The sequence below is a fragment of the Balaenoptera borealis genome (genome assembly GCF_965194805.1).
Source record: "Balaenoptera borealis genome assembly, chromosome: 1".
Classification (NCBI taxonomy): domain Eukaryota; kingdom Metazoa; phylum Chordata; class Mammalia; order Artiodactyla; family Balaenopteridae; genus Balaenoptera; species Balaenoptera borealis.
Genome location: NC_138860.1, coordinates 155,353,491 through 155,380,626, shown reverse-complemented (window position 1 = coordinate 155,380,626; position 27,136 = coordinate 155,353,491). Strand labels below are relative to the sequence as shown.

The 27,136-nt window shown below is 45.4% G+C and overlaps 1 protein-coding gene across 1 annotated transcript; it reads left to right on the top strand.

Annotated features, from left to right (window-relative positions):
• Positions 1-50: 50 nt before the first annotated feature.
• LOC309606445 (putative inactive cytochrome P450 family member 4Z2) lies at positions 51-21,963 on the top strand. Its single transcript, XM_082343571.1, has 5 exons — positions 51-3,387; positions 6,625-6,716; positions 8,587-8,664; positions 16,487-16,641; positions 19,825-21,963. The coding sequence occupies exons 2-5, from the start codon at positions 6,703-6,705 to the stop codon at positions 19,833-19,835; spliced, it is 258 nt and encodes an 85-aa protein (XP_082199697.1). The 5' UTR covers positions 51-3,387; positions 6,625-6,702; the 3' UTR covers positions 19,836-21,963.
• Positions 21,964-27,136: the final 5,173 nt, after the last annotated feature.

Here is a 27,136-nt window from a genome sequence, read left to right as displayed (position 1 = left end):
CTCACTTTTCTCCAGGCTCCCTATCTGCTTATCTCTCCATCTGTCTCTGATCTACCCGTGTCTCTGACTGTCCACCTAAACCCTGATCGCCTGCCCTCCTCCAGTCTGTCTACTCTCTCCCTGTCTTTCTCCCCTTCTGCCTGCCTGTCTGTCCCTGAATTCACTTCCTTTTGCTGATAAAATAATTGTCCACAGCCTTTTGGACTTAGAACAACACAGAGTTATTTTCTGACAGCTCTGAAGTCAGAAGTCGGAAATGGGTTTCCCTGGACACAGCCAAAATGTTGGCAGGACCCCCTGTGCAGGGATCTAGGAGAGGATCCCTCTCTTTGCCTTTTCCCACATCTAGAGCTGCAATCCTTGCATTCCTTGGCTCCTGGGCCCTCCTCCATATTCAAATCCATCAGCTTCTTCAAATGCTCCCCTGTTTCTGTCTTCACATCGCCTTCTCTTTCATAAGGCCCTTTGTGATTACACGGGCCCACTCAGATAAAACAGTCTTGCTCTGAGTTCCGTGGATTAGGAGGAGAACACCTTGGGCAGCCGTTACTGTAGCTGCTAAGTCCTGTGTGCCTACCATCACCTTGGGCCCCCGATCACTCCCGTGTGTTACAGGTCTACCCGTTTGTCACTCACCTGGCTTCCCCTCTTTGCCACTCCCTGGATAAATTCACAATGTCATATGGAGTGTGTGTGTCTTCCCTTGAAAGGAGCTGGATGGAATGGAAGAGAGAGAGAAGGGGAGGGAAGGCAGAGGAGGCGAGGAGGAGACATGACCCCTGGTCTGTTGGCCCAGGACCCCAGCAGGACAAGCGTGTCCCAGCGCCCCTGCAGCCTCACACTCTGGGGTCCCTCACGCCCCAGAACCCGCCTGTCACCTGAGGCTCCCATCACAGCTGAGTCAGGAGAAAGGGCTCGTCTCCAAAGGCTCAGAGGGAAGAAGTTCACCCCGGGCACCTGTCGGGGAAGGAGCCTCCCAGCTATTTTGTCGTAGCTTCCTCAACTACATCTTTAGAGGGTCCCAGCAGAGACAGGCTGGGCCTGGGACCCTTTGCTGCAGCACTGCAATGCTTGCCCCTGGTCACACCTCTCTTCGAGCAACAAAATACAAAGAAAGGGTATGGGGCTAAAAATAACTATGTCCATGCGCAGTTGGGGCAAATTCTGAACAAAACATAAAGAGACCAAAAAACCCAACTGTCACTTTTTTTTTCTTTTTTCATCTTTATTGGAGTATAATTGCTTTACAGTGTTGTGTTAGTTTCTGCTGTACAACAAAGTGAATCAGTTATATGTATACGTATATCCCTATATCCCCTCCCTCTTGAGCCTCCCTCCCACTGTCCCTAACCCACTGAGGGTAGCTGTACACAAAGACTCTTAAAAAGAGAGGGCAAAATCCCTTGCTGAAGCAGTTTTGATAGTTTCTAATATTTGTGGTTTTTTTAATAGATGTTTATTGGAGTATAATTGCTTCGCAGTACTGTGTTAGTTTCTGTTGCACAACAAAGCGAATCAGCCATATGCATACACATGTCCCCATATCCCCTCCCTCTTGAGCCTCCCTCCCATCCTCCCTATCCCACCCCTCTAGGTCATCGCAAAGCACCGAGCCGATCTTCCTGTGCTATGCTGCTGCTTCCCACCAGCCAAGTATTTTACATTTGTAGTGTATATATGTTGATGCTACTCTCACTTCGCCCCAGCTTACCCCTCCCACCCCATGTCCTCAAGTCCATTCTCTATGCCTACCTCTTTATTCCTGCCCTGCAACTATGTTCAACAGTACTATTTTTTTTTTTTAGGTTTCATATATATATGCGTTAGCATACGGTATTTATTTTTCTCTTTCTGACTTATTTCACTCTGTATGACAGACTCTAGGTCCATCCACCTCACTACAAATAACTCAATTTCATTCCCTTTTATGGCTGAGTAATATTCCATTGTATATATGTGCCACATCTTCTTTATCCATTCATCTGTTGATGGGCATTTAGGTTGCTTCCATGACCTGGCTATTGTAAATTTTGCTGCAATGAACATTGGGGTGCATGTGTCTTTTTGAATTATGGTTTCCTCAGGGTATATGCCCAGTAGTGGGATAGCTGGGTCATATGGTAGTTCTATTTTTAGTTTTTTAAGGAACCTCCATACTGTTTTCCATAGTGGCTGTATCAATTTACATTCCCACCAACAGTGCAGGAGGGTTCCCTTTTCACCACACCCTTTCCAACATTTATTTTTTCTAGATTTTTTGATAATGGCCATTCTGACCAGTGTGAGGTGATACCTCATTGTAGTTTTGATTTGCATTTCTCTAATAATTAGTGATGTTGAGCATCTTTTCATGTGTCTCTTGGCCATGTGTATGTCTTCCTTTGTGAAATGTCTGTTTAGGTCTTCGGCCCATTTTTTAACTGGATAGTTTGTTTTTTTGGTATTGAGCTCCATGAGCTGTTTGTATATTTTGGAGATTAATCCTTTGTCGTTGTTTCATTTGCAAATATTTTCTCCCATTCTGAGGGTTGTCTTTTTGTCTTGTTTATGGTTTCCTTTGCTGTGCAAAAGTTTTTAAGTTTAATTAAGTCCCATTTGTTTATTTTTAGTTTTATTTCCATTACTCTAAGAGGTGGGTCAAAAAAGATCTTGTTGTGGTTTATGTCAAAGAGTGTTTTTCCTATGTTTTCCTCTAAGAGTTTGATAGTGTCTGGTCTTACATTTAAGTCTTTAATCCATTTGGAGTTTATTTTTGTGTAGGGTGTTAGGGAGTGTGCTAATTTCATTCTTTTACATGTAGCTGTCCAGTCCTCCCAGCACCACTTATTGCCCACCCCTTAGGTGCTGTCGTGTGCAGGGGGCATGGGCAGCACCCTGCTTTTGCTTCTGACCCCCAACTGCCACTTTTGAAGAGCCTAGAGCAAAAGCAGGGGGTCAGGAGCAAAAACAGGGTGTCGGGAGCAAAAGCAGGGTGCTGCGCATGCCCCCTGCACACGACACCACCTAAGGGGTGGGAAAAACACCTAAGCTACCCTCTGGCCCGACCCCGGGACACACCCCTACACTCACCCCATATAAGGAAAAAGCTCCCCCCGCCCCCTGCCCAAGGAGCGAGCAAGCAAGGGAACCTGTTGTTTGTTCTCGCTCCCCCACTGCAGCAGGGGCCCCAATAAAGCCTTGCCTGCATTTTTTATCTGGCCTCTGATCAATTTCTATTGATTGAGGAGGCCAAGAGCCCTGGTCGGTTACATATTTTGTGGCACCAAACGTTGGGCCCTTGTGCCTATCGGGGAGGAGGATCTGGGCACCTCTGGGACCACCAAACGCAGCTTCACAGTGGGTGACAAGCGGCCACCTGAACCTCTTGTTTCAGTGTCACCACGTTTGGTAAGTCTGCCTTCCTGGCCCCTGGGGGCTTCAGTACCCTCATTCAGGCAACACTTTCCCCGTTCCCTTCGTCCTTTTTCCCTCACCATTTTCCCTTTCCCCTTAGTCCCTTTCCCTCTCCTGAAATCTCTCTATTTCTCTTTCTGTCCTCTCCTCTCTCTGTCCTCTCCTCCTTCTGTCCTGTCCTTCCGAGAGAGTGGACGTCAGGCAGCTACAGCATCACTCCTCTCAGCTTGTGAGACCTGCTCCCTCTGGCCGGCAACGGCTCACCTTGACGGGTGACAGGCAGAGGTGGGAGAGGCTCGCCTCACGCCGTGCAGACCGTGGTCCAGAGGGCTCTCCCTGACCAGAGATTTATGAGAGTGATAGATGTTCAAACCTCATATCATGGAATGGCTGGAAGCCCTATCATCCCAATATTCTCACCTTTATTTTCCTGCCGCCAAGAAAAGTCCCACTGGGAACGGGCTGAAGGGGCAGATTTCTATATACTGGTGTACATGTGGGTGAGAGTCCCACAGACAACATACAACTGGCTGGTTTCCGGGCTTAATCACCCCCGTGGGCTCCCTCCTTCACTGGCCTTTTCTGGAAGAGCACTGTTTGGTGCCTGAATAGACACCCACGGGGCAGGTTGAAAGGGCAATCTCTCTCTTTCTGTCTCTTTCTCTTTTTCTGGCATTCTTTTCTGTCCCTCCTCTCTTTACCTCTCCCTTGGTCCTCACCCCTACACTCCGTCCACTTTATCTTGAAACTTCTTGTTTGTGTCTTTAAGCTTTGTGATTGCCATCTTTGTTTGTGATGTAGTTTTTTCTGTCCAACTGCTCCTGCAAGTCTCTGCTGCCATTGTGGCCACGGTGGAGCACTTAAGCCTTGAAATACAAACACAGCCCACATAGCCTGAGACTCTAGCCTTGGGTTACTTAGTGGGATTTTAAAGAACAAAAAAAAAAAGACAGGAGCTTGCATTTTTCCCTCCTCTGCCTTTGCAATGTAACTATTCTTTCCTGGGATCAAGGGGCTTGCATCTTCGCCTCTGCCTTTGCAATGTAACTATTCTGCCTGGGCTCTGAGGAAGTACCTGATCCATCTGTAGTCCCCCAGACTGAGGGAAAAAAGAAAAAGAGGGCCATTTTAAATTCAAGCAGGAAAACTATGAAATCTCTGGTTCTGTAGAAATTAACTTGTCTAACTTAAGCTTGTGAGTTTAATTAATACAGACCTGTCTTTAAAGCCATCAACATTAAGTACAATACTTTCATTGTACCTAAGGTTCCTGGAAGTCTATAAGTGCATATTGTTTCTGTTATAAAACGTGTCAACAGGGAAAGTAACCTGATATCATTAAATTTTAAAGTAAAAGTACTGGGATAAGAAGTTTTTGATAACCTCTATAGGAATAATTACGTTTTGGAAACATCCATCTAAAACAAGTCTCTCCAAATTTTGGTAAATTTGAAACTAAATTAAATCATAGGAACTAATTGAATATTCAGGACATTTCAAATAAGGTAAAATATTGGAACATTAATTGCTAAACAAGTCTAAATTTACGTACTTTTGCCTTCTTGTGAGAGAGAAATTAAGCTATTTGATACTGCCTTGAAATGTTCTCTACCAATATACGGAATGCTTACGTAAAAGTTCATGGGGGACTTCGCTGGTGGCTCAGTGGTTAAGAATCCGCCTGCCAATGGGATTTAGGGCACACAGGTTCAAGCCCTGGTCCAGGAAGATCCCACATGCTGTGGAGCAGCTAAGCCCGTGAGCCACAGCTACTGAAGCTTGTGCACCTAGATCCCGTGCTTTGCAACAAGAGAGGCCACAGCAATGAGAAGCCCGCACACCGCAAGGAAGAGTAACCCATGTTCATCACAACTAGAGAAAGCCACGCACAGCAATGAAGACCCAAAGCAGCCAAAAATAAATAAATAAATAAGACAGTTCATGGTTGCTTAAGGAAAGTAGGATGCGTGTTTTCAGAAAAGAAGGTATGAGGAATGGAAATATATTTTGTCGAAAGGAAAAAGGGTGGTCTTGTCCTAGAGCAGGATATTTCTCAATGGGGAAAGAATGAGGGACAAATTATGGCTACAGAAATTTGCAGAAGGTTTGCAGAAGAGGAACACTGCACTGAGGAAACAATTTTGTATGTGGTCAGGATTTTCTAAGGTTGGATTAAATTTAATTAGGTAAATGGATTTTATTAAGAGTAGGCTGATGCAAGACTGGATTTGGTTTCTCTCTCTCATAAGAGAACAAAGTTGTCCTGGAATGCTGCTTTTGATAACAGCTTGTGTGAGTTTCTGTGCCTTTAAGTGATCTCTCACCTGGCAGGCCATCATGGTTATTCTGGCCCACTGTTGCACCCCAGATGACAAGGAGCATATACTGAGAAAGGCCAGGGAACACGCAGGTGGCTTACTGGCCACCAGTCCATACCACCAAATTTATCAGGTGGGTGGGGATGCAATCCCAGATCATGACCCACACTGGGACTGTGAAGATCGTGTAGGCCAGGCTAGGATGAGACATTATATTACTTGTCTATCAGAAGGAATGAAAAGGTGTATGGTGAAGCCTGTAAATGATGATAAGGTCCAAGAGGTTACACAGGAAAAAGATGAGAACCCGGCTGTCTTCCTGAGCCGGGTGACAGAAGCATTCATGAAGTCCACCAATACAGACCCTGAGTCCACAGAAGGGAGGACACTATTGGCCATGCATTTTATCACCCAGCCTACTCCTAATATCCGGAGAAAATTACAAAAGCTTGAGGCTGGGCCCCAAACCCCACTGTCAAACTTGGTAGAGGAGGCCTTCAAGGTCTATAACAACGGAGACTTAAAGGAGGAGGCCAATAAGGATGAGAGGCTAATAAAGAAAAGGCAGCTTTTGGCTGCTCTGATCCACCCACCACCTCGAGGAGACCCTGGAGGGCCAAGAAGGCTGGACAGACCATTAAGAAGCCGCCTGGGCCCAAACCAGTGTGCCTTTGCCAGAAAGAGGGGTACTGGAAGAGGGAATGTCCTGAGCACTGTCCTGTGGGATGCCCGAGAGGCAACCCCGACCGGCCCCAGTTCCTTGCAAATCTCTTGGATGATAGATTCCTGCACACCGACTGACAGGGCCCAAGCGCCTGCTGGGCTGCAGATCCCACTCAGTCCATCCTCATCACTCCAGCGGAGCCTCGGGTCACCCTTGACATGGCAGGTAGGGGAACTGAATTTCTTGTAGACACCGGAGCCACCTGCTCTGTTCTGACTTGGCCAGCCAGCCCCCTCTCCAGCCATGACTGTACAGTGATGGGAGTTGATGGAAAGCCAAAGGTAAGGCAATTTATGTTTCCCCTTGCCTGCGGAATTGGGTCCATTATTATTGCTCACTCATTTTTGTATATGCCAGAATGCCCTGTCCCTCTCCTCAGAAGAGACTTGCTGAATAAGTTAGGAGCTAGTATATTCTTAGGACATGGTGAAGTCCAAGGAGGTAAAGAATTCAAACAGAGAATGCATCTATTAGTAGCCCCAAATGACCCACCTGTTGGGCATCAAAATATTCCCCAAGACATCCACCAAGAAATTAGAGTGGCATGGACATATATACACTACCAAATGTAAAAAAGATAGCTAGTTGGAAGCAGCTGCATAGCACAGGGAGATCAGCTCGGTGCTTTGCGACCACCTAGAGGGGTGGGATAGGGAGGGTGGGAGGGAGAAGCAAGAGGGAGGGGATATGGGGATATATGTATACGTATAGCTGATTCACTTTGTCATACAGCAGAAACTAACACGCCATTGTAAAGCAATTATACTCCAATAAAGATGTTAAAAAAAAAAAAAAAGAGGAAAAGAAATTAGAGAACAAGTAGATCCTGCAGTTTGGGATACCTCAAGCAAAATGTGTTCCCCCAATAAAAATAAGGTTAAGGCCTGGGAAAAAATACCCCTGGAAGAGACAATATCCTTTAAAGCCTGAGGCCCTGAGGGGAATCCACCCGCTGCTCAGCAAATTCCTAAAACACGTCTCATTAGGCCCTGCCAATCCCCTTGCAACACCCCTATCCTCCCTGTTCAGAAGCCTAACGGGGAGTATCAGTTTGTGCAAGACTTACGAGCAGTGAATGAGGCAGTCATCCCTATTCACCCACTGGTGCCAAATCCATAGACCCGTCTCACCCAAGTGCCGGGGAGCGCTCAGTATTTTTCTGTTTTAAACCTCAAGGATGCATTTTCCTATATTCCCCTGCATCCAGACTCTCAATATGTTTTTGCCTTTGAATGGAGAGTCCCTGACACCCTGGGGGCTAATCAATATGCAGGGACTGTGCTTCCACAGGGTTTGCAGGGCAACCTCCATCTTTCTGAAAATGCGTTAGCAAGGGAACTGAGCCTTGAGAAGGGTGTTGATGATTTATTGATAAATAGTGAGACCAAACAAGATTCAGATCAAAATACTATTAGGGTCCTAAATTTTCTGGCAAGAAAGGTATATAAAGTCTCTCCAACCAAGGCTCAGATCTCACAGCAACGGGTTCAATATTTAGGATTTGTTTTGACCCCAGGGGCATGAGCCCTAGCCATAGATCAAAAAACAGCAATTAGTGCATTACCATCTCCAACCTCAAAGAGGCAACTCCAAGGCTTTCTCGGGATGTCGGGATGGCTGGATTCTGTCGTATCTGGATCCAAATTATGGCCTTATAGCAAGACCCCTATATGAGGCTCTAAAGGGAGGAGAAAGGGAACTCCTTCAATGGAATAAAGACCCCCAGCGGGCCTTTGAGACTCTAAAGACTGAATTGAGTAGCACTGGGGCTTCCAAATTTGGACAAGCCCTTTACCCTATTTGTTCACGAGAGGTCAGAGGTAGCACTAGGAGTCCTGACCCAAAAGCTGGGACCGGATCAGAGGCCAGTGGCTTACTTTTCAAAACAACTGGACTCAGTGGGGCTGGGATGGCCAAACTGCCTGCGGGCAGTAGCAGCCACAGCCCTGTTGGTTAATGAGGCTTCCAAGCTCACCCTGGGACAACACTTTGATGTGTCAGCCCCTCATCAGGTACAATCTGTGCTGGAAGTCAAAGGACATCATTGGTTGACTGGAGAAAGGTTAACAAGATATCAGGCCCTCCTAATGGACATCCCTGACATTACCTTAAAGGTGTGCCTAACTCTGAACCCAGCAACTCTGCTTCCAGAGGCCGAGAGTGGAGACTTACTGCATCAGTGTATAGAGACCAGAGAATGAACTTACTCCAGCAGCTCCGATCTTCTAGGTGAGCCTCTTTACAGCCCTGAGGTCGAATGGTTTACTGATGGGAGCAGTTTTGTAGAAATGGGAACCCGAAAGGTGGGTTATGCCATAGTTAGTCCAGATGACATCATAGAAACCAAGACCCTGCCACACCAAACATCAGCCCAGACGGCTGAACTAATTGCATTAATGATAGCTTTGAAATTAGGGAAGGAAAAGAAATATTTTTACTGACTCTAAATATGGGTTCCACGTGCTATGTGCTCATGCTGCCATTCAGAAAGAAAGAAGAATATTAACTGCTAGAAATTCCCCCATAAAACAAAATAAAGGACTCCCCTGGTAGCACAGTGGTTAAGCATTCACCTGCCACTGCAGGGGACAAGGGTTCGATCCCTGGTCAGGGAAGATCCCACATGCCGCAGAGCAACTAAACCCGTGAGCCACAACTACTGAGCCTGCGCTCTAGAGTCAGCGAGCCACAACTACTGAGCCCGTGAGCCACAACTACTGAGCCCACATGCCACAACTACTGAAGCCCACGCGCCTAGAGCCTGTGCTCCGCAACAAGAGAAGCCACCGCAATGAGAAGCCCGCACACCACAACGAAGAGTAGCCCCTGCTTGGCACAACTAGAGAAAGCCCGCACGCAGCAACGAAGACCCAACACAGCCAAAACAACAACAACAAAACAAACAAAAACAAACAAACAAACAAAAAACATAATAAAGATTTGATCCTGGCTCTTTTAGAAGCAGTGCAGCTTCCTACTCAGGTGGCAGTAATCCACTGTAGGGGCCATCAGAGGGAGCAGTCTTCTGTGAGCCAAGGGAACAGCAAAGCTGATCAAATTGCAAAACAGGCAGCTCGACTGCAGGAAGCTGAGCAAGTTATGGCTCTAGTGATTGGCTCCTCCGAACTCCCTAGCCTTCGCCAGTATTCCCCACAGGAACAAGAAAATGCTGAGAAATGGGGCTATGAGAAGGGACGCACAGGCTGGTATATAAAGGAGGATAAGGTTCTAATCCCTGAAGCCCAACAATGGAAACTCACCAAGAGCTTACATGATGCCACCCACTATGGGAGGGATGCACTATGGAACTTGATGCAAAAGGCTTTTTCAGGAAAGGGGCTTAAAAGAACAGTAAAACAAGTAACATTTGCCTGTGATTTATGTGCCCGTAATAACCCACAGGCCCATCCAATCCCCCCTTCATTACTCAGGCCACTTCAACACCGAGGGACATATCCGGGGGAAGACTGGCAGTTAGATTTCACCCAAATGCCCCCACGATCAGGATATAAATACCTTCTGGTATTTGTTGATACTTTCACAGGATGGGTTGAAGCCTTCCCCACTCTATCTGAAAAGTCTATGGAAGTCTGTAAGTCCCTTTTAAAAGAAATAATTCCCCGGTTTGGACTTCCAAAGTCCCTCCAGAGCAATTAACGTGTCCTCTTTTAGAGCCAAAATCACACAGGGGCTCACAACGGCCCTAAGGATAGGATCTATGAGCTACACTCCTCTTGGCACCCCCAGTCTTCAGGGAAGGTAGAGGAAATGAACCATCCTTTAAAGAAAACCTTAGCAAAGCTCTGCCAGGACACTCATGACCCTGGACCAACTTGCTCCCTATTGCACTCCTCAGGGCCCGTGTAGCCCCCAGGGGTGGTCTGAGACTTAGCCCATTTGAAATGACCTACGGGAGGCCCTTTCTTACTACTGCCATTCTACTGGATGAGGAAGTGAACCAGGCCCTGAGATATATTATTAAACTAGGACAGGTTCAGAAAGCACTCCAGGACTAGGCCCACAAGACACTGCCAGCTCCCACTAAAACTGCAGAGGAAGGAGCAGTTCCTTCACAAATAAACCCTGGGGACCAAGTTCTTCTTAAAACCTGGAAAGAGGGGGTCCTGCCAAGACCAACTATTGCCAAAATGGACGGGCCCCAATAAAGTAATTTTAGCCACCCCTACTGCTGTCAAATGGCAAGGGATATCTAGTTGGGTACATCTGTCCAGACTAAAGCTTTTACCTCCAGAAACCCCGCAGGTCACAACAGAAGAACAGGTCACTGGCTTTAGAATCAGAATCATGTTTGATTTCAAATCCTGGCTCCCTTTCCTAATAGCTGAGTGAATTCCTCCATCAGCTTCAGTTTTTTCCTGTCGAACTGAGCATAACAAAACATCCTTCAGAAGGTTGTTGAGAAGAAGAAATGACAGAATGCAGGCAAAGACATATCACAGTGCCAGACATAGAGTGGGCAATCAATTGTTTCATTTCCTATGGGAGCCTGAGACATTTACTGGCTTTATTTTCAGAATTTGTGGTTGCCTGTGTTTTTTTCTCCTTGAAAATAGCATTCTTATTGCTGCATGGCCTATTCTGACCTCTTTTGGAAACAGGGAAGAAAGTACCTTTCTACCTGTGCAGTAAGAATAGTTGACAATTATACCCTTTCTCCATTCATGGGAACAAGATGGTATCCCTTGCCAGAAGGTTTTCCCCTTAATGTACTCTTTTTCTCTATTTTTCCAATTCCGGAAAGGAGTTTTTTAAGCCTCTAGATTAGCATGTATTTTTATGCTTGGTATAATATCATAAAACTATTTTCTATGAAAATACTTCAATAGGGAAAGAAAGTCATTCTGGAAAGAGTGTGTCAGTCAGTGGGAAATCAATACTTAATTTGCAAAGATTCCATTTGTGTGCATTTCAGAAGTTCGGGGCTGAATGCGGGAAGGAAATAGGGAGAGCTGCTTGTGATTGTTAGAAACATGTTGTTTAATGTATTTTTTCAAAAGAGAAAATGAATTTTCTTTTATTTACATGATGCACACAGTAGGGTCTCATCAGTTGTGCATTTAGCTTACAAGAATGCAACTGTAACATTTAAGGACCAGTCAGGATAACAGAAATCACACTAGGTATTTCAGACAGAAAAAAGAAATACAGGTAGTTGTTAATACAGGTTTTGCAAGACTGAAAGAGGGAAAAAAAGAGTACAGTGAGGTAACCCAGGGGAAGCGGTTACCACCCTTAGGGCTGAGGTAACAAAGGGCAGAGATGAGATTATCAGAAAGTAAGAGCTCAGGGGAGGGGCCCGCAGGGCTGGTGCTCAGACCTCCAGCAGGGAAGCTCTGTGCAGCTGTGTTCAGATGTCTCAGGAGAGGACGTTGCATGGCTGGTGCAGGGAGTGCTCAAAGAAGCTGGAGGCTGGGGTGATGCTGAGAGAACCTGAAAAACAGATAGGAAGTCTCTTCTCTCTTCCTCCTTATTGTCAGGACCTATCAGGAAGCCAGCTGGAAAAGGAGTATTAAAACATGGTAGTGGGAGGGAGGGAGATGCAAGAGGGAAGAGATGTGGGAGCATATGTATATGTATAACTGATTCATTTTGTTATAGAGCAGAAACTAACACACCATTGTGGAGCAATTATACTCCAATAAAGATGTTAAAAAAATAAAATAAAATAAAACATGGTAGGCAGAGACCCAGCCCCAGCATTAGAGAGCAGAGTATATACAAGAGTGAACTTGGAGCTCAAAGGCCAAAGATAAAGAACCAGCCATGCATTCGCTTAGTCCTGAGACAGTATCATCTTTGATTCCCCTCTCTCCTTTACCTTATTATATGAATCCATTTACTTTTCTCCATCCTATTGCAAGAACCTAAGTAAGTTCAAGCCTTTTCCTTCCTGGTCTCTTCCTAACTGGTCTTCTGCATCCACTCTCACCATGATCCAATCTATGCTTTGCTTGACCGCCAAAGCGTCTTCCCCTAGGTTCCCCTGAAAGCAGAGACTGAGGCAAGCCATATGTGTTGCTGTTTCATTTAGAGAGCACAATCCACGGTAGGAGGAATAAGGGGGAAAGGAATTGGGGCAGCGTGCCGAGGAAAACCGGTCAAGAGTGTGTGACTGATCTGATCAGTGCTTAGCATCAAGGTTGACTGATTGTTTGATGTTATGGGACCATCTTTGGAGAGGACTTATAAGTTTTAAAGCTTCTTAGGGCTACCTATGTAGGCAAGGAAGGGAGATGGATTTATTTACCAACTCTCAGTTCTGATTGCTCAAGGGTTTGTGTCTTAATGAGTTAATTTCCTTGTACCCGGTTATACCTGCATAGACACTGAGCAGGTCTCAAGCATCTCACACCCCGGCATCAACAACAACACAGCTCACCAGTAGTGTGGGCACCAGCAGAGGGCTGTGCAGCTGTGCCCAAGTGAAACTGGCCCACACGGAGTTGATACCACAGCAGTGGCCAGAGCTAAAGGGGCAAAGAAGGGGAAACTGTACAGTGATCTTTTAAAAGTGCAACTCTCATAAGTTTTGTTTTAATCATGACTATTTCAATTATAAGTGAGAAAAACACAACTTAAACTAGGCAAAAAGATAATCTATTGGCTTATGGAATCTACGGAACAGTCAAACCGTGGGAAGGGAAAGCATGTGCACGAGCCTCAGAAGCCACTGTCACTTGCTGCAATAAAGTCAGGTTGTTCAAAGAACAAGGGTCTGAAGAGAGGCGCCACTGTTCCAGGTCCCACGGTGCATTTAGAGAAGGAGATGCCACCCTGGTTTTGAGCAGCAGCTCAGAGTCCAGCTGAATAAAATGACTAAGATGTGAAATTACTAGTTAATTGAACATGGTTTGGACCTAACTCCCAAAATGTAAGGTCTACTCACCCTCATTCACTCTTTCGAGCTCTGTTCACTCTGACTTCTCCCCTCCAGGGCCATAGACAGAGGATTGTTGCCTGGGCACCAGTCTCTCCTCATTTCCCTCGGCTGCAATCTGAGTATTTGCCCTTCTCATTTCATAAGGTCGAGGACTGGTGACCCTGCATAGTTCTAAGTGGCTACAGTACCGCCAGATTGTAAGACCTGGCTTCAACATCACATTCTGAAAATTTTCATCACCATGATATCTGATAAAATACAGATGAAGCTGGTAAGAGGAGGAGACAGCATTCCTACCAGGCCTCTGGACTGAGGTGCTACCAAGCACATGGTACAAGAGACTCTGAGCTCCCTCAGAACTATGCTCACAGCTATTTGTATGGGGTTATATGATTCTTGGGCCATGAGCATCACGAAGGCAAGGCCCTTGTCTTACCATGTTTATATACCCAGCACCTATTCCAGGGATGCGTTTGGGGTAGGTGCTCAGTGAGAGTTACTTGAATGAAGGAGTGACGGAGTCCAGCAGACTCACCACACTGGGAGAAAACAAGGCAGAAGAGCAAAGCATCACATCTATGGCTCAGACAAAATAGGAGTAGGAATGCCCACATGGCGGGGAGTCCTTGCTCAGGAGCAATCAGGAAAGACTTCATAAGCAACTGGAGCTAGGGCTTGGAGAATGGAAAGGATTTATAGATATGGCATGTCAGACAGAGGACAGCCCTGTGGTCAGGCTAAAGGGGAGCTTTAGCTTCAGCTGAGTCAGGAGAAGATTCACAGGCCTTCGAGAGGACCCATAGAGAAGACAGTTTTAAGTCTCCAAGCCCCTCCTCTTGGAGTTTCGATCTGTTTAGCTGTCCTGAATGAGGTGACTGTGAGAACTTAAAGCCTAAGTGATTTACAAATTGTTAATGTCTCAGGTAGCCCAGAGAAGCAACAAAACTCATTCACTCCCAGGAAAGATCTTGTGATTTCCAAAGGCTGAATTCTGTGTACTGTAGGCTGGGTCCAGTGAAGCACTGAAGGAGACAGAAGCTTCCAAGCTTTCATGCAGTTTGCCACCAACTTACAGGGTTCAAACACTGAGGAAACAACAGCAGTTGTTGGTCCTTATTGGTCACCCACCCATTAGATGCCAGGCACTGGGTGAGGTAATTCCACACACAGGACCTCAGCTGTAGTCGCAAAGACGTATTAATGAGGCAGGGACTCAGAGGCATGAGATCACCTAAATATGTCTTGTTTCAGTATATGACAAAACTTGGATTTAAGCCAGTTCTGACTGGCCCCCTGGTTTCCAGTGCACCACAGCCCCATCATTTCTGACACTTGTCACCATGCCCACCTCCTATTCTAAAATTAAAATCAAAGCAAAATACAGATACACATACAGATACAGTGATTGCAAATACTTTACTAAGCACTTACTACATGTCAGGCTCATTTTATCCTTTCATACTATTGGGTTGGCCAAAAAGTGCCTTTGGTTTTTAAGTAAAAATAAAAGCCACATTTCTCATTTTCGCCAAGAACTTTATTGAACAATGTATTCACCCTTTTGTTCCACTACCTTCTGCCATTTTTCAGGCAACTTCATAATTCCATCTTCCCCAAACTTTTTGTCTTTGTGAGCAAAGAACTGTTCCAGGTGCCTTTTACAGTCTTCCAGGGAATTGAAATTTTTTCCACTAAGAGAATTTTTTGTAAAGACTGAAATAAAAGGAACTCCAAAGGTGCAATGTCTGGTGAATACAGCAGATGAATCAGAACTTCCCAGCCAAGCTGTAACAGTTTTTGCCTGGTCATCAAAGAAACATGCGATCTTGCATTATCCTGATGGAAGATTATGCGTTTTCTGTTGACTAAATCTGGATGCTTTTCGTCAAGTGCTGCTTTCAGTTGGTCTAATTGGGAGCAGTACTTGTTGGAATTAACCGTTTTGTTTTCCAGAAGGAGCTCATAATAGAGGACACCCTTCCAATCCCACCATATACACAACATCAGCTTGTTTGGATGAAGACCGGCCTTTGGTGTGGTTGGTGGTGGTTCATTTCACTTGCCCCACGGTCTCTTCTGTTCCACATTATTGTACAGTATCCACTATTCATCGCCTGTCACAATTTGTTTTAAAAATGGAACGTTTTCATTACGTTTCAGTAGAGAATCACATGTGGAAATATGGTCAAGAAGGTTTTTTTTGCTTAACTTAGGTGGAACCCAAATATCAAAGCAATGAACATAACCAAGCTGGTGCAAATGACTTTCAATGCTTGATTTGGATAGTTTGAGTATGTTGGCTATCTCCCGCGTGGTATAACATTGACTGTTCTCAATTATTGTTTTGATTTGATCGCTATCGACTTCAGCTGGTCTACCCGACCATGGAGCATCGTCCAGCGAGAAATCTCCAGCACCAAACTTCGCAAACCACTTTTGACACATTCGACCAGTCACAGTACCTTCTCCATACACTGCACAAATCTTTTTGCATTTTTACCGTTCTTGAAATAATAAAGCATAAAATGTTGCTTTTTTTCTTCCACTTTCAATATTAAAATGGCTACACAAAAATTCACCAATTTTGAAAAGTCTTTTTTTAAATGCACGCTGAAAAGACAGCTGTCACATACAATCTAACAAAATTGTTTCGAATGAAGTTAAAGACAACTAAGTGCTACTAGAGCCATCTTACAGAAAAAAAAGAACGAATCTTTTGGCCCACCCAATACTACAGTCTTACGACTTTGGTATTATTATCCCCATTTTACTGGTAAGGACATTGAGATGTAGAGATTAAGCAGTTTGTTTACGGTTGTAAGACAGATTAGAAGCAGAGCTGGGTTCAAACTCAAGCCTCCATAACTTGGAAGAGCACATCCTGAACCAAGGGACACAAAAGAACTTAGAAATTAGGAGCAGATGGGCATGTATATAATCATGATCTTCATCTCCAGCCCCAGGACAAATGGGAAGGATCATTGCCCAAGACCCACACCTGGAGATCTTTGAACAAGTCTCCTTGAAGGCCCTGGACACCATTGTGAAGTGTGCCTTCAGCCAGCAGGGCAACATCCAGACTGACAAGTCAGTGGCCAAAGGAAAGTACTTGTCACCCACTAATATGTTGTCCCATCTTGCCTCTTCCAGGGCCTTCCAATTCTACCTGGAAGCAGTGTTCAACCTTACCAAACTCACCCACCAACACATGTACAGCCTTTTGTATCACAACGACCTGATTTTCAAATTCAGCTCTCAAGGCCACATCTTTTCTAAATCTAGCCAAGTGGTCCATCAGTACACAGGTTAGTCCTGGGCTTCGTATCGCCTGAGTTCTCTGTGAGGCATTCCATTGTCTGAGACACAGACTCTGTGTCTGCCATGGACCTATGGCATGGTCATCATTCAGAAAGGCTTATTTGTACCCTTTGAATGAACATGCTACATAAATTGTAGGTAGAGAGATTGTATTATTGAGTATGTATCTGCATTGTAATATTTAGAGTTAGAACTAATAAGCAAACATCCCTATATTTTGCTTCATTTGTTATGCAGCAGCTTCAGCTGTGAACAACAACTGAAGTGAAGGGAAGCAAATTTCTGTAGGAAGACAAAGCAGGACCTCCGAATAAGTCCTGGGCATGCATGTGTGGTTCATCATTTATTATTTGTAGACTTTTTAATGATGGCTATTCTTCATCAAAAAATCTACAAACAATAAATGCTGGAGAGGGTGTGGAGAAAAGGGAACCCTCTAGCACTGTTGGTGGGAATGTAAATTGATACAGACGGTATGGAGAACAGTATGGAGGTTCCTTAAAAAACTAAAAATAGAACTACCATACGACCCAGCAATCCCACTACTGGGCATATACCCTGAGAAAACCATAATTCAAAAAGAGTCATGTACCGCAATGTTCATTGCAGCTCTATTTACAATAGCCAGGACATGGAAGCAACCTAAGTGTCCATCAACAGGTGAATGGATAAAGAAGATGTGGCACATATATACAATGGAATATTACTCAGCCATAAAAAGGAATGAAATTGAGTTATTTGTAGTGAGGTGGATGGACCTAGAGTCTGTCATACAGAGTGAAGTAAGTCAGAAAGAGAAAAACAAATACCATATGCTAACACATATATATGGAATCTAAAAAACAAAAAGGTTCTGAAGAACCTAGGGGCAGGACAGGAATAAAGACGCAGACGTAGAGAATGGACCTGAGGACACGGTGAGGGGGAAGGGTAAGCTGGGTCGAAGTGAGAGAGTGGCATGGACATATATACATACCAAATGTAAAATAGATAACTAGTGGGAAGCAGCCGCATAGCACAGGGAGATCAGCTCAGTGCTTTGTGTCCACCTAGAGGGGTGAGAGGGAGACGCAAGAGGGAGGAGATATGGCAATGTGTGTGTATGTATAGCTGATTTACTTTGTTATATGGCAGAGGCTAACACACCATTGTGAAGCAATTATACTCCAATAAAGATGTTAAAAAAATAATAATAATGGTCATTCTGACCAGTGTGAGGTGGTACCTCATTGTAGTCTTGATTTGTATTTCTCTAATAATTAGCGATGTTGAGCATCTTTTCATGTGCCTATTGGCCATCTGTATGTCTTCTTTGGAGAAATGTCTATTTAGATCTTCTGCTCATTTTCTTTTTAACATCTTTATTGGAGTATAATTGCTTCACAATGGTGTGTTAGTTTCTGCCATATAACAAAGTGAATCAGCTATACATTTACCCATATCCCCATATCTCCTCCCTCTTGCATCTCCCTCCCACCCTCCCTATCCCACCCCTCTAGATGGACACAAAGCACCGAGCTGATCTCCCTGTGCCATGCAGCTGCTTCCCACTAGCTATCTATTTTACATTTGGTATGTATATATGTCCATGCCACTCTCTCACTTCGTCCCAGCTTATCCTTCCCCCTCACCGTGTCCTCAGGTCCATTCTCTACGTCTGCATCTTTATTCCTGTCCTGCCCCTAGGTTCTTCAGAACCTTTTTTTTTTAGATTCCATATATATGTGTTAGCATATGGTATTTGTTTTTCTCTTTCTGACTTACTTCACTCTGTATGACAGACTCTAGGTCCATCCACCTCACTACAAATAACTCAATTTCATTCCTTTTTATGGCTGAGTAATATTCCATTGTATATATGTGCCACATCTTCTTTATCCATTCACCTGTTGATGGACACTTAGGTTGCTTCCATGTCCTGGCTATTGTAAATAGTTCTGCTCATTTTTGGATTGGGTTGTGGGTTTTTTTGTTATTGAGTTGTACGAGCTGTTTGTATATTTTGGAAATTAAGCCCTCGTTGGTCACATCATTTGCAAGTATTTTCTCCCAGTCCATAGGTTGTCTTTTCGTTTTGTTTATGGTTTCCTTTACTGTGCAAAAGCTTATAAGTTTGATTAGGTCCAATTTGTTTATTTTTACTTTTATTTTTATTGTCAAGGGATACTGACCTAAGAAAACGTTGCTATGGTTTATGTGAGAGAATGTTTTGCCTATATTCTCTTCTAGGAGTTTTATGGTATCATGTCTTATATTTAAGTCTTTAAGCCATTTTGAGTTTATTTTTGTGTATGGTGTGAGGGAGTGTTCTAACTTCATTGATTTACATGTGGCTGTCCAACTTTCCCAGCACCACTTGCTGCAGAGACTGTCTTTTCTCCATTGTATAGTCTTGTCTCCTTTGTCAAAGATTAATTGACCTTAGGTGTGAGAGTTTATAAGATTTACCATCTTAACCATTTTCAAGTGTACAGCAATGGTATTAAATACCTTCACATTGCTGTGTAACCATTACCACCATCCATCCCATAACCTTTCATCTTGTAAATCTGAAATTCTACATCCATTAAACATTAACTCCCCATTTCTGCCTTTCCCCAGCCCCTGGCAACTACCATTATATTTCCTGTCTTTATGATTTTGGCTACCCTAAATACCTCATACAAGTGAAATCATAATGTATTTGTATTTTTGTGACTGGTTTATTTTACTTAGCATAATGTCCTCAAGGTTTATCCATGTTGTAGCAACTGTAAGAATTTCCTTGCTTTTTAAGGCTGGCTGATATCCCACTGTATATATATACCACAGTTTGCTTATCCCTTCATCCACAAATGGACTCTTAGATTGCTTCTATTGTGAATAATGTCGCAATGAACATGGGTATACAAATACCTCTTCTAGACTCTGAGTAGATATGTCTCAGGGCAAGACCCTTATATATGAGAGAGGAAAGAAAAAAAAAAAAACCTTCCAGTCACACGTGTGAAAATTGGATCATGCTCACATTTATCTTTTCCTTAAAAAAAAGAGGTATTTGGTACATCAGAAGTCCACTTTGGGTAAAGAAAAAAATCGTTTCCAGTTACAGAAGTGGAATAAGCCTGGGCTTTCAATACAATGGCTAACTGCCTACCTTTCCTCCGTCTTCCCTCTGTGCTTCCACCTAGAGAACAGCTGAGCCAGACGCCCTTCACCACACTGTGCGGCAAGGAATGCTTCCACCTCGACCCGCCCTCCCCAGTCCTGTCCCATGTTCTCAACAGATGCATAACCTCTCCAGATGGACGCTCCTGAACTGCAGGTCCTGAAACGTCTTAACTCACTCATGTCTCTCACTGACATTTGTCCTTAGAATCTGTGGTGCCTCAGGCCACAGGAGTTTTTATTTCTCAGAAAGAGAGAAAAAGGAGAGAGCTCTCAGAACCCCCAAACTGGCACTGGATTATCAAGGTGCAAAGGTGCAAAATCCTCAGAATTCCGCCACACAGACTGAGGGGTAGGCCAGGGGGACTTAATGAAGCATCACGGCTTCAGTGTTGAACCTTGACAGACTAGGAGATTTGTAAAGATGAAAGAGGTAGCATCAGAGGCAGATTGAAGAACAGATATGAAGCTGCAGGCAGCCTGCCTTCTCCCCTCCCTATACGCACCCGCCAGCGTGTCACTAGAGCAGCTCCTACAACCCACCAGTCTCCAGGAGCCACAGAGGGAAGCTATGGGACTACACCTGGAGCCCTGGCATAGCCAGATCACAGAGCTCTCTGAAGGCCCAGCTAGTGTTCAGCCTTTCTTGATCAAGCAAGAGACTGATATATAAGACACCTCAGATGGGTGGCATGATTATAGTTCATTTTTTAGAAAAATGAATCTGCTGGTGGAATGCAAGACAGATTGGAAAAGATGATGCTACAGACATATAAAGGAATAGGCCAAAATTTATCTTTGACTATGTTGGGTGTTTTATCTACAGCTTCCTCTAATCTTAATGCTCTTTCAAGTGCTGGCTTTGATTTGGGCAGCTGTAGTAGTCCAATTAAACTGTAGCAGTATTTTATTGCAGCTGTGCTACTATAGTTGCCCAACAGCAATTAATTGTTTCCTACAAAATCAGCTTTATTTCTGTAATAAAAAAGCAAACAGTTATATAGCACTTTCTAGGTGGTAAGCACTGTTCTATATGTTTTTCATGTATTAACTCATTTAATCCTTTCAATCCTTTCAGTTCTGCCATGAAGGTCATAGTATTATGTACATTTTAGAGAAACTGAGGCACAAAGAGGTGAAATTTTACCACAGGTAAATGGTGGAGCCAGGATTTGAACCCAAGTAGTTAAACTCCAGGGTCTGTGCTCTTAACCACTATATTGAAGCAATAACTCCAGTTTTCTCTGAGATCTCTCCCATTACTTGTTCATGAGGATCTGCGCTATTACCTAGTATATAGAAGTTTCCTCTTTTTAATTCAGAGCAATGGTATTTTTCACACACTATTCATTGTAATGTTTATTACCTACATAATATTCCATGTGCCTAGTTGCTCAAACTAGACAACTCAGAGTCAACTTTTACTCTCTTTTTCCCTATCTTTCTGTTTCAATTATACCTACATCTGGTCGGTGTTTTAGCTTTTCCAGCATCATAAAGTGATTTATTGCTGCCTTCCAACTGGAGAAAATTCTTTTCTCTACCTCTATTCTAGATCCCCTAAGGCCCATAATCCATGCAATTTTACCATCCCTATGCTCACACAAAAGCTACATGTACAAAATACGGGAATCAACATGTCTTTTAATTTTTCCCATCCAGGCGCTTTCTGTTTCATTTTCCTTTTACTTTCTTGTCACTTTCTTTTTACTACTGTGGGTAACTTTCTTCGCTTCAGGTCAATCTGTTGAGCTCCTGATGGATTGGGGCTGAAGAACTGCCCTTACACACAACGCCCTGACGTCCAGCCAGGGATCTCTCCATTTCGGCCACCTCCACATCTCCCCAGGGATCCTATCAACGGCCACTACACTCAGACCCCCAGCCTGGGCACACTCCCCTATACACACAGGAAAAGGGGTTTGCTGGTACAGGAGGGAGCATCCCAGGGACTGTGTGAGCTCTGCCATCTGGTGGCTGTTCAGGATATTGCAAGGAATAGGGAGAAAGGATAAAAGGACAGAAGAGACGTCCGGCAAAAAGAAAGCGCTGTACTTCGTGAACAGCCTTTTAGAAAGTGTTTGGCCTCAAAGCAAACTGAAATCTTCCCCCACCCCACCCCCACTGTCTACAGTGAACTGATTAAATGTAAAATGGATTCAGCTCTTAAGGAAACCACTATTGAGCACGTACCTTACGAGAGCCTCAGAAATGCTCATATTCTTTGATGGAGACATCCCACTCCTGGGAGTTTGTGCTAAGGAAGGGCCATTGCTTCAGTGGTTTGATGGGAGAGGCACAATGACTAGGGTCATCCAGACAGAGGCAGTATAAGAGTGCAGAGGTCCAGGAACCAGACCTTCTGCCGAACCCCAGCCAGTGTTGGGACATCAAGAACTGGGGTGAAGAAAAGGAGGCCCAGGAGGGCCTCATTCAGGAGGACAGTGGGGCTTTCAGGGACAGGGAGGCTGAGCCTGTGCTTTCCAGGCAAATGGGGGCCCACTGGGCTCTGCTGAACCATCAGCTAAGCCTAGGCCCACCAAGCCCAGCCAGCTTGCAGATTAATTTCAGACCATACTTCGTAAAGAAGGACCTTTGGGAAGAGGTAAAACCTTTTTTAAATTAATTAATTAATTAATTTATTTATTTACTTGGCTGTGTCGGGTCTTAGTTGCTACACACGGGATCGTCATTGCAACACACGGGATCGTCATTGCAGCACGCGGGATCTTTCATTGCGGCGTGTGGTCCTCTAGAGCATGCCAGCTCAGTAGTTGTGGTGTACAGGCTTAGCTGCCCTGCGGCATGTAGGATCTTAGTTCCCCGACTGGGGATCGAACCCGTGTCCCCTGCATTGGAAGGTGGATTCTTAACCACTGGACCACCAGGGAAGTCCCGGTAAAACCATTTTTAATACCCTCAACTGGGACAGGGGAAAGGTGTAAGCACAAGTGGGCAATAGCTGGTGGGCGATGAGAATGAGCCATGGTTGGTAGGTGTCTGTGCATGCTGGCCCTGGGGCTACAGCATGCCAGATCTTATGCTAGGGCTTTACACCGGACTCTCCACAAATACGACATAGAGCCTCTTTTTGATGTCCATTTAAGGAAAAGAAAACTGAGAGGTTAAGTGATTTGCCCAAGATCATGCAAATTATTTAAGTCGCTGAGCTGGGACTGGCTGACACATGTTCATTCATCTGACAAACACTGAGCACTTTTTCTATGCAGGGACTCTGCCAGGTGTCCTGGAGAGCATGAGCATGGAGTGGGAAAGATGTATCAGAAAGCTGTCTTGAAGGAGGTGAGGCTGACAGAAGGGAAAACATAAGCCCGGAACATGAACAAATCGGCACTGAGATGTGAAACGTTGTGGGAGGGGAGGAAGGAGAGCTTGGCGTGAGAAATCACAGAGAGCCTGCAGTGTGGCCATCTAGTGGCTGCTTAAGACATTGCAGGCAAAACAGGAAGGAAAATTCAGATGTCTGTTGCTAACACTTATTGAGCATTTATTTACTCTATGCTTCCTGTACATACATTAACTCATTTACTCTTCACTGCAGCCCAATAATATGGGCATCATTTTACCCCTAATTTTCGGATTCAGGCGCTGAGTCGCCTTTATTACTAACTTGCCAAATGTCACACTAACATAAAATTGGCAGGGCAGGATTTGCCCAGGGAGGTCTGGCTTCAAGCCCAGGCCTGCAGCCACTAAGCTACACCTGCCTGGAGGAGGAAGGCTCACCTCCCAGGTGTGAAGGGATGGGTCCTGGTTGACTCTGTGTTTGGGAAAGGTCTCCCTAGTGACTGTGTGGAGGACAGTTTGAGCATGCAACGAGCGTGAAAACAAGGAGGAGAGCGGAGGGTAGCTGCAAACATCCAGGCAAGCCGCAGACCTGAAGCAGGGGAGGTGGGGTGGCGTGAGGGAGGGGAATTCAGGGTGCATCCCGCCTCTGGCCTGGGTGGATGAGTGGTGGTGCCACTAACAGCACAGGGGACTCAGGTGGGTCAGAGATCAGGAATTCCACCTTGGCCTGAGGTGCCCGTGGGGTTGTGCAGGAGGCAACTGGGTCCTGGAGGGGACGGGGCTGAAGGTGCTGATTCGGAAGCTGATACTTCATGGGAAGTGATGTAAATGAATGGAGTGGATAAGGTCCCTGTGTCATTCATTCAACCACCATTGACCGGGGACTGCCTGTATTCCGGACCTGTGCTGGATACTTGGACATCACGACCAACAAGACAGTTGTGGTCTCTGCCTCATGGAGATCAGCGTTCACAACCTTGTTCAGAGAGCAACGCTCTGACCAACATGAGGCTGTGAGTCCAGGGGCCTCTGGGAGCCTGGTGAGCTGAGGGCGGCTGGTCAGGAAGAGCTCCCCAGAGAAAACGGCCACCATCCTACTATGCTGAGAGCAGAAGGATCAGACAGGCCACCGTATCTTGCAGCAAGAAGACGGGGCTCTGGTGCTCCTGGTGAGAGCAGTCTCGGCATCGTGTTGCGGGTGGAAGACTTGGAGGAGCTAGTGGAAAGGATGGAGGCAGAAGCAGCCGATGCAGACCACTCCGCTTAGATGCTGCGAGGACCGCTCTCAGACACTTTCCCAGATGCTTCTTTCCAAAGGGACTGAGTGCTGCAGTGGCAAACACTCTATTTTCCTCTTCAGCTCCCCATTTCTGTCTCTCTCTGGCTCTCTTTCTCTCTCTCTCTCTCACAAACACACACACACACACACAGAACCCTATGCTGGGGTAGAATTAGCAATGAATTTAAAGTCAAAAGACCAGGTCCAGGGGTAGAATTAGACCAGGTCCAGTGCCACTACCAGGCTGTGTGACCTTGGGCAAGTCACCTCCCTCTCTGAGTCTGCATTTTTTTCCTCAAGAAAATAGGATCAGAATGAGTCTCCAAACAGAAGACATCCTACACACCATAGAGTAGCCATCAGCTTCAACGTGCAAACCACCACTACCATTACCACAACCATCACTGCGTTTGGGTTTGAGGGAAGGCCCTTCCCGGTCTCTTGTTCCAACTTCTTAGCTCTTGGCACCTGGAAGATTCTTCCATTGGCTTCTTCCCATCCCTCTCTCTCCCCTTCCCCTCTGCTGCCCAGAGCTCCCTCTCCTCCCACACCACTCTCCCACTTTGCCAGCACCCATCCTCACCACCACCCCCATCCCATACCCCCAGCTCACAGCCAGAACCAGCCAGGAGCCTGGTTATTCTTTTGCAAAGTCCATGTACGGAACTGTACCAGCCTCAGCAATGCAGAACGAACTAGCCCCATTACGTTGGTGCCTCCAGAGGTCCAGGGGAGCAGCTGTGCTCAGCATGTTCTGTACCCACCAGCCATGCAGAGCCTCTAGCTTGCCTCTCACCCGGACTTGTTACATGACCTTGGGCAGGTGCCATCCCTTCCTTGGGCTTCAGATTCCACAGTGCAATATTAGTAAACTGGGCTAAATGATTCTAAGGATTTTGCTAGCTCTGACACAGTATGGTCTTGCATCCAACAGAGTTCATCCTGTAATAATAACAATAGTAATAAAAAACAAAAGCTAACATTTATTGTGTGCACTAACTGTATATCTGGCACTATTTTATATGTTTTGTGTGCACCGTTTCTTTGAACCTTCACAACACCTCTTATTAAATAGACACCATGAATAAGGACTTACTGTATAGCACAGGGAACTCTACTCGATTCTCTGTAATGGCCTATATGGGAAAAGAATCTAAAAAAAGAGCGGATAGGGGACTTCCCTGGTGGTCCAGTGGTTAAGACTCCATGCTACCAATGCAGGGGGCGTGGGTTCAATCCCTGGTCAGGGAACTAAGATCCCACATGCCGCGTGGTATGGCCAAAAAATAAAAATAAATAAAATAACAATAAGAATAATAAACTAATTTTTAAAAATAAAAAAATTAAAAAGAGTGGATATATGTATATGTATAACAGATTCATTTTGTTGTACATCTGAAACTAATACAACATTGTAAATCAACTATACCCCAATAAAAATTATAAAATTAAAAAAAAGAAAACAGCAGAAAGTGGATAACACTGTGCTGATGTGTTAGAATTGCAAAATGAATAAATAAATAAAATCATGAGTGCATTTTCTCATTAAAATAAATAAATAAATAGGCACCACGTACCGCCCCCAATTTACAGATGAGTAACCTGGAGCTTGGTTGAGTTGATTTATCCAAGGTCACATGGTATTAGTGTCAGAGCGGTGCTGTGTCCAGGCTGCCTGGCCCAGACCTGGCCTCTTAGCCTCCTAGTGGTCACCCAACTAGAAGGCAAAATCTCTGGCTCAACTACAAACTGCTCAACTGTACTTCAGACATGCCCTGTGCATCCAACTGTGCCACCCCCAGTCCACTCCCTGTAGACGTCCCACCAGCTCCTAAACTCCATATGTCCAAGTGCATCCTCACCCCACATGCTCCTGCCTGTCCCCTGGCACCTGCCATTCTCAGGGCCAACCACCAGCCTGTGCAGTACCTTTGTGAGAAGCAGAAATAGGCACCCCTCCCTGCAGGCGGATGCAGGCCCACCAGGTTGCAGGTAGAGGTGCAGTCCACACAACCCAGTGCGGTGTCCCCCCAGCTCCAGCTTGCTCACAAAAGTACTGAGACTCGTCCTTGAACTTTCTCTCACTCTCTCTCATCAAACTCTCTCTATTCTGCTTCTCCAGGGGGCCAGGGTCTCTAGGGAACAGGGCACCACAAACACTGTCATTCCTTACTCTCTGGAATAGCAACTCAGGACAGAGGCCATTGGGCTCTCAGACCATTTCTGAGAGAAAGGGAGGTGTGTCATAAGTCCCCCAGAGCCTGGCCCCACCAGTAATGCACGGAACCTGAGGTTTTCATGGAGTTGGCCTCTAGCCACACAAGGAGGAGACACTGGAGGCCCGGCTGCCCTTGAAGCCTGCAGGGCAAGGTGCTGGCACAATCTATGGGGTCCCTGGGGCCGTGCCGTGGAAAGGCCTTTGGTCCCAGTGCTTAAGGGGGAAGAGCCCCCTGAAGGTCAAGTTCAAAGGTTCTGCTGAATCTGCCTGTCCCATTGAGTGTACAGCCACCAGGTGGCAGCAGAGGCTACAGGCAGATGGGGGAGAGCAGCCCTTCCCCTCAGCTGAAGACCAGATGGAGGAACAGTGTTCACTGACCCCAGGACCTTCAGCCAGAGAGAGCTTGAGAGAGCACGTGCAGGTGTGTGTCCGTGTGAGGCTGAGGGGCACAGACAGACATACAGCTGGACAGACGACTGGGGTTTAGTCCACCTTCTGGGTCTCTTCACCATCCCTTGGGCTTCCCTTC